Here is an 8,283-nt window from a genome sequence, read left to right as displayed (position 1 = left end):
GAAAGAGAAGTTGAAAAAGGAGGGGGTGATGAAAGAGAAGTTGGCAAAGAAGGGGGTGATGAAAGAGAAGTTAGAAAAGGATGATGGACATGAGGAGGAGGAGGAGGAGAAGATTATCCTCTTCTTTGAGATCAAGGATTTTGAGTTAAAAAATGTAAGTATCTTCCAGACCAAGTTTCTTTATGATACTAATTTGTTAGAAGAGTGTCATTATTAGTTCTGGTGACTAAAATGTCTAAAAAATTAGGAGTGTGGTTTACTGTCTTTTCAAAAGTAAATTTAAGATTAGAATCATAACTATTGAAAATTTCTAAAACTTCGTGTAATTTACATTTAGGAATTATCAGAAAAATATCATCGACGTATCTTTTATAAAAAGGTATGTCCAGGGGCGCACACTCCCTCCGCCACCGGGGTAGCGACGGGCTATTTTCTTATAAAAAATGCTTTTTCTTCATTTTTCCTTAGAGTTATGGATTGTTTAGTATTATTTTCAGGAAAATCTACATTTTCCAGTCCATCTCACTCAAACCCGCAACCCACCCACCCAACATCATGGGAACCCCCCCCCCCCCCCGTCCAGTTGGGGTAACAACCGCTACTTTTCATACATGCTTTATGCGCCCCTGGGTGTGTCGAAACTAAGTGAAGTTAAACAATCTAATTCAAGTGTTTCCATGACTATATCAGCAATTACCGGAGACAAAAAAGAACCCATAGCTATTCCATAAATTTATTTGCAATTTTTATTGTTAAATTTAAAGACGGTAGATCTAAGGCACAATTCTATTGCATTTAAAAATTCATCTCTGGGAATAAGAGTTCTGGAATCTATCAAATCCAGAATATGATGTTTAGGCGTTTTTAAATTTGTAATAGAGTTAACAAAATCCTAACTGCCTTTAAAATGATATTGTGTTTTGCCTGTTATTAATCTTAAATTTTCTGAAAAATTTAGCCAATTTAGCAGTAGGATAATTAAGGGGATTTATTAGACTGGCAAAACGGGATTCCATTTTAAATCCGCAATTTTTAATATTTTTTCTGCTTTTTTGCATACGGCATCTGAGAAATTCTCCACAGACACTTAATTAGATATATTTAAAGGTCCAGGTAGCTCGTTTAAATGTTTTAAAGGCTTTAAAATGTCCTTACTGAAATTGAAATAAAAATACGATTATAAATAACAAGCAGAGAGACAGAAATTGAAATAAGAATTCGATCATAAATAACAAGCAGAGAGGCTATATCAATAGAGTAGCCGACACTCAAGGGTCCTTTGTTAAGCCTTCAGATTAAAGTTTAGAAATAGATTTTTTTAAATTTTATAGTTAAGAGCCTAAAACATAATAATTTAGAAGCTACGGGTTTCGATGATTTCAGACATCTAACTTTTTTTCTAAATGTTTAAAATTGGTTTTAATACAACGTTTCTCAAAAATGGAATGAGATACGCCAAAAAAGAGAACATTTTTTAATTGAACTAGAAAATTGTATATGAGTATATAAGTTATAATTATAAATAAGCATAATGAGAAAATTCGTCAATTAAAAACAAAGCGTTAATAACTTGAAGAAAAATTTAAAAAAGAAGATTCGGGTTAGCAACGGCCAACTACTGTAAATAAATCTGCCCGCCCGATGCTTGACGAATACAAAAGGAACATTATATTGCTCAGACTATCTCAGAGACTGAAACATTCAAATCGAACCTTAAAATAGTCTCAAATCGGCCAGGCTTTTTCCACTGAGTGAAACGAGCAACTATAGCGATTGTTTTCCCTTGATCTTATTCGACTAAATTAATTGAATCCCTTATGCGGGAACTTTCGAAGAAGTTCGCAGGGAATTCTCACGTACCGAGCTAATAATATTTAAGAAAAGACCCTGGGAAAGGGCGTACATTTACTTAAGAAGTATGGTATTGTATTTTCCTTTAGAGATAAGCTAGAAAAATGTCTTCGGTCCGCCAAGGCGGTTTATTCATTTATTGTAAATTTAGTTTTCAGACTTTTTGTAAGTCCTTGAATTTTATTTGTACTAGCATTAAGGAAGAAGAACTAAGTCTGGATGGTAGAGTAAAAATAAATTAGTTTAGGGAACATAAGTCCCTAAAGTGGTCAGAGTTAACCAATTTCGACGGAACATCTATTTTGACAATTTACTTAGGTTCGGATCAGCAAGTTCAGGAAATTTGTTAATTTATGAGTGTGAAACTCTCTTTCGCTTTCTATATCCATTAAAATACCAGATTTAACTGGAAACATTCGGGTGTCTTCGGGGAGGGTCCTTTTCCAATCGTGTAACTTCGGAAAGTGGACCCACCCCGACGGGGCCTGAAGCTGAGAGTGGGGATGCTTGAGGGTGAAGTGACGGGGTGTGTGAAGTGCGATTGAACGGATGCTAGTCAGAAGATACTCTACTCAAAAACCGGCTGCAGCTTCCCTCGTTGAGCTTTAAATTTTGTATTCGGCACTAAAATTTGAAGTAGAGTTTGCGTCCTTAAATTGTGAAACCCGGACTTAGTTGTGGGAGAGTTTATTTAATAAGTACTTTGCATATTTCTATATCTATCAATCATGTTTTATTTTGTTTGATATTTCAATTTTCCGGTTCCTTTTTAGGATTAACACTGACTGAACTCAGCCGATCAGATAAAAGTCCGCATCTTCGAGATGCGCGGCTCGTGACACTGAGAATATTCTGAGATTTCTATCGCAGGGTGCGCGCGCACGCCGGCGAATTTCAGTTTGCGCATCTCATCCTAGTCGCACGATTTTTCGTCCGTGTATGGTTTTTTTTGTTAGCACTATAACTTTCGAATGAATTGACTGATTGGATTTCCTTTGGTAAATTCTTTTACTATCTCAAAATGAAGGTCAAGTTCGTTAGACAGCCATTTTGGATACAAATTAAAAAGGTGAGCGTATTTTTAAATTTTTTGAGACTACTTTTTTCAAAATTCAATAATTTTCTGTATGGATATCCATATATCCTGATTATGATATATTCATTTATTCTGTACAGACAACTTCATAAAAATAGTTTTTTTTACTCAGGGAGTCTCAAAACGTTGAGATTTGATGAAAACCGATCATGTTCGATTTTACACAAAACCTATACAATAATCTTGTCACCCCCGTTTAAAGTTCGTTTAAGCACACCGTGATTCTTTATAGCATTCTGAGGACGTCCATAGGTTGTTCTCAGGACATCCTTGATAACATCCTGAGAACGTCCGTAGGTTGTCCTCAGAATGTTATAAAGGATCACGGTGTGCCTAAACGAACTTTAAATGGAGGTGACAAGATTATTGTATTGGTTTTTTGTAAAATCTGACATGGTCGGTTTTCATCAAATCTCCACATTTTGAGACTCCCTGATCCAGATAAAACTATTTTTATGAAGGTGTCTGTCTGTAGTCTGTAGTATTGTGTGCTTCAGCACACTTTTTCAGGACCCAAAAAGAAAGAAAGAGTTCGTTAACCAGCCATTTTGTATAAAAACTCAATGACTGAGCACATTTTCAAAATTTTCGAAACCATATTTTTTCCAGATTTGGAAATTCGACTTTTTCGATAAAAGCAGAATTATTAAAGTTATAGCATTTTCAAATCCCCCAAAACAAACGATAATTAACATTTTTAGCCAAGCAACGCACGATCAGGGTTGCCGAGTGACCTGGTTTGACCAGGCTTGACCGGGAAATGGATTCGGTAGCCTGGGGCTTAGTAGAAACGTATTAGTTTGTAAAAAAGCCAGAAATTTCATAAAACTAACATCGCACGACGTTTTTCAATCTTTTATGCCTGTTTGTGTTCATGACGTTCAGAAGTTGACTCATGCAACTTTCATAAGCGATTTTTTTCCGTTAAGATGCTCACTCTGTAATCCCAGGGACAAGACAGTTTACTTTTCTCATGTTGGCACAACAGTTTAAATAACCTGAACTGACCAACTAACCTGCATCACTCATGTTATTGTTGATATTTTTTCTAACTGCACTTTAGTTGTTTTTGACTTATTTTGAGCGAATCAGTTAAAAAATGTGTGACGAAAAAAGTGAATCGCCAGGACCGCCGAAAAAAAAACAACGAACAAGAAATTACACATTCAATGATGATTGGAGAAAAACATGTCCATGGCTCGTCCGTGGAAAAACAGACAATGATGCAAAGTGCGATGTCTGTAAATCCAATTTCACAGTAAAGTACTCTGCTATAGTTGCTGTAATCGAACATGAAAAAGGCGCGAATCATTTAAAAAATATTAAAGACAATGAAAGGACAAAAAACATATCGGCTTTTTTCAAATCATCACCGAATTCTTTATTGGGTGATAATGTAATTGCGGCTGAAGTTGTCAAAACCTATCACGACGTAAAGCACGGGTTGAGTTACTTGTCTGGTGAAGTAAATATAAATTTTGCCGTAGAACGTTTACTTATCAACTGGTTATGAACAAAACTGGTTATGAACAAAAAAATTCAAAAATGATGCCATCATAGCCTATCAAAGAGCAATCGATTATCTGACAAAGTGGTTTGACTACGAAAATTCATTTTTTGTCAAAATTCGTTTTTTGGCATTGAAAAAAGGAGATGAGGTTCTGAGTATAAATGATATCATGAGCATTTTCTCAGACTTGAATCTCCAGGTATTTGTCGTTTTTTGAATTTTCTTTAATGTATTTTTTTCTGTTATTATAATGTTTTAGGTGAATTATAACGATTGTTTTGATGAATTGTGTCTGCTTGACCAAGTTCATAAAGTGCTATGCTCCTCAGACGAAAGGACCTCAGAGAAATGGAGAAAATTCATAAATGCAAACAAAGCGCCCAATTTCCAAAAATTGATACAAACCATATTTTCGATTCCGTGCAGTAATGCTTACGTTGAAAGAATTTTTAGTATCATTAATCATCTGTGGTCAGATGACCGTAACAGATTATCCGCAGAAATGGTGAAAGCAGAGTTACTGCTCGGTTTGAATTTTAGTTGTGAAGAGTTTTATGAAATTGTTAAGTCAAAACCTAAATTGATAAAAGGTGCAAAATCTGAGAACAAATAAAACTTTATTTCGAAAAAGTGCACGTAAAGTACAGTGGTAGACTAATTGCTTGAGATTTTCAAAAAGATTCTTCTGTTAAGATGATAAATAAGTTTGTAATGATGAAACATAAATTGACATTTAAATATACACATTTTTTCATGCAAATTCTAAATTTCTCTTATTCATAAACCGGAATAAAAAATAATAACAAATTTATTTAATGTATTCGCAACCCTGCGCACGATATGAAAATAGTCGGTAGAAAAAAATGTTACTTTTTTAAGGCCCTACAATATTATTCTGTTTCGACTAGTCTCCCTTGCTTTCTCCCCAAATTTCTGTTAACTAAATAGTTAAGTACGTAGATGTTGTCTATAGTTCCCATTCCTTTTCTAAAGCCCGTCTGATTATGTGGGATACTTTCTTTTTGTTCTACCTGACTCTCTAACCTATTTCTTAAGATTTCTGCATATATTTTATAGCCGACAATTAAATAATTAGTTAAAAAATGCAAGTGAATTCCTGTAAACAGTATAGAAATACTTACATATCTTTTAATATATTTCAAAGCCTTATAGGTCCTGTAAAATCGTTCCATATCGAGACTTCCGGTTTGGGCGGGTATCGGAGAGCACGTTCCGGGACAAGCGGAGTGAAATTTAAGCAAAAAATAGCAATTTGGGATCGGGCAGCACCAGGTACCGAAATTACTGGTAGGCAGTGAGGGAAGTGTACTCGTGAGTGTTATCTCAAATGGGAGCGCAATGAAAAGCTTGGAAAGTCTTCGAAAGTATTCGGGCATCCAGTGTATTGTAGAGGTTAGGAAGAAAATTGTCTTAGACAAATAGCAAGTGCCGAGGGGCCCAGCAGGGGACAGCAGAGTGCAGTCCGCGTAACACAAAATGGACGTCCCTCGGGAAATTTTTGAATCGAATATTGCAGAAACGCAAAATGTTACATTAGAAGTAATAGCAGCAGAACCCGATCAAGAGGAAAAAGGAGCGCATATAGGGGATAAAAAGAAGTCAAGGAGGCGACCGAAAAAAGACTTGGCAATTAAGATGGGGAACAAGAAAAGTTCAAAGATGATGGAGGAGTTCCTAGAAAAGCAAAAGGGGCCAGAACCAACGACAGGGGAAAAACCAAATGAGCAGGACACTTTCAAAAAAAGAGAGGTGTTAGTTCGCTCACCAGTAGCGGAAAGAAAGCAGAGTGCCAACAAAAAAAACGGGGAAAAGGGGAGTAACGGGGATTCGGACAAGCATACAAGCGAAAAGTTAGTGCAAGTACCAGAAAAGATGGGTCAACCGACGGAAGTGAGAAAAACGCAAAACAAGGAGGACAGTGGATTCAATGATACGGGGGGAGAAGAAATAGCGAAGGAGAGCGGTGAGAAAAAGAGAACTGAAGAAAAATTAAGTGATGCTGAGGAGTCGTATTTAGAAACCATGATAGAAAGGAAAATGGCGAGGTGGTGGGAGAAAAAGATCAAACCGGAACTGGAGGATTTAAAGAAGAGACTTAAGAATTTGGAGGAGAAGAGAAGAGTGGATCTAGAACTAATACAGGCGGAGCAAGAAATCCAAATCGTAGAACAGCGATGGAGGGAAATGGCAGATGTTTCAGAAAGACTAACAAAGAAAGTGGAGAGTGCGGTCGAGAAGTCAGTGGGAAGTGATGAAAGAAAAAATAGTGACTACAATAGTGAAGGAAAAAGTGTGAGTCAGAGGGAAACAAGAGATATATCCGCACAAGTGGGGCAAGAGAAGGGGAATAATAAGGGAGAACAGAGTGGGGAAATTTCAAATAGAAGAAAGACTGATGGGGTCGGGGATAAACAAAAGCCCGATTTTCTTCGAGATGGGGAGCTGATTTGGGAAAAGGAAGAAAGGCGGAAAAGGAAGAACTGGGTCATCGTGAGAGGCTTCAGGTCTCGAGGAAAACTCCTGGACAAGGAGATCAGCAGCACCATCGAAGCTATCACAGGAGTAAGAATGCTGATACAGAAAATGAAGGGCATTGCAGGAGGAACTTTAATAAAACTTAAGACGTGGGACAACAAGAGGAACCTTATGGCTAATAAGCATAAATTGAGGGGAACCAGGATCAAAGTGGAAGATGATTTTACAGAAAGGGAAAAGCAGATTCAGGATTGGATCGAAAGTCAGATCAGAGAGGCCAGGGATAGGGGGCTAGAAGCTAGTACAAGCTACATGTGATGGAGAATAGAAAATACCGAATTTGTGTGGAATGAAGAAGAGAAGGAGATAGAAATTTGGTTTTTTCGAGGAATACGAAGGAGCCATTAGAGGAGTTATGTGGAATATTGCAGGAGGAAGGAAGATGAAAGGTGTTTTCGATTTTTTGGAGAAATTCGACATAATAATAATTTTGGAGACATGTATAGAGGCAGTCACAAAAAAATACTTCATCGAAAGACTGGACAGAGACTACGTGTGAAAGACTAAGGAGGCGGTAAGAATAAAAAAGAAAGGTAGGGCGAAGGGGGGCCAATTATTAGGCATAAGAAAGAGTACGAGTGAGAAAATTGAAATAAACAAATGGGCATATGGTTTGAATATAAGTGGACATTTTTTAGGAGGTAAAGGGATAAGAAATAACATTGTAACATTATACAACAACGAGGGCTGTGGAAAAATTTGTAATGAATTAAAAAAAGTAGTAGGGGACTTACAAGCTAAAGGGGAGCTGTTAATTATAATAGGGGATTGGAACACAAGAATAGGATCGGAACAAGGAGTAGAAGAATTTGATGTAAACGAACCGGCGAGAAGTTACTGTAAAGAGAGGAGGGCCATGGATAGTACGGTAAATAATGAGGGTAAAAAGCTTTTGAAATTCTGTGAAGAACTAGGATTAAGAGTACTAAATGGGAAAGTAAGGGGAGATGAAAAAGTGGAATAGACGCACGTTGGAGAGGACGGAGGTTCGGTAATAGACTATATAATAGAAGCGGAAGCAGAAGGAGAAGGTAATGTCTAAGAAATGGAGATAATGGTACGTACGGAGTCCGACCATCTACCAATAACGTTTAAAATGAGTGGGGATGTAAGGGAACCTTATAGGGGAGAGAGGAAAGGGAAAAAAAGGAGGGAGAACACGGAATTCGTTGACAAATTAATATGGGAGGGCGAAAAGGCGGAAGAGTTTAAAGAACAAATAATAAGTTTATGGGAAGAGAGAAAAGAGCTAGAGGGGGAGTTATGGGAG

The 8,283-nt window shown here is 37.0% G+C and overlaps 1 protein-coding gene across 1 annotated transcript; it reads left to right on the top strand.

Moving 5' to 3' along the window:
• The first annotated feature begins 5,954 nt into the window (after nt 1-5,954).
• LOC117169714 (E3 ubiquitin-protein ligase BRE1A-like) lies at nt 5,955-7,271 on the top strand. The gene has a single exon (XM_033356219.1). It carries the CDS (start codon nt 5,955-5,957, stop codon nt 7,269-7,271), a length of 1,317 nt encoding a protein of 438 aa, XP_033212110.1.
• The last annotated feature ends 1,012 nt before the right edge of the window (nt 7,272-8,283 follow it).

This window comes from Belonocnema kinseyi, chromosome 3 (genome assembly GCF_010883055.1).
Source record: "Belonocnema kinseyi isolate 2016_QV_RU_SX_M_011 chromosome 3, B_treatae_v1, whole genome shotgun sequence".
NCBI lineage: Eukaryota > Metazoa > Arthropoda > Insecta > Hymenoptera > Cynipidae > Belonocnema > Belonocnema kinseyi.
The sequence above is the reverse complement of the archived record's forward strand: the minus strand, read 5'-3'. Positions and strand labels throughout refer to the sequence as shown.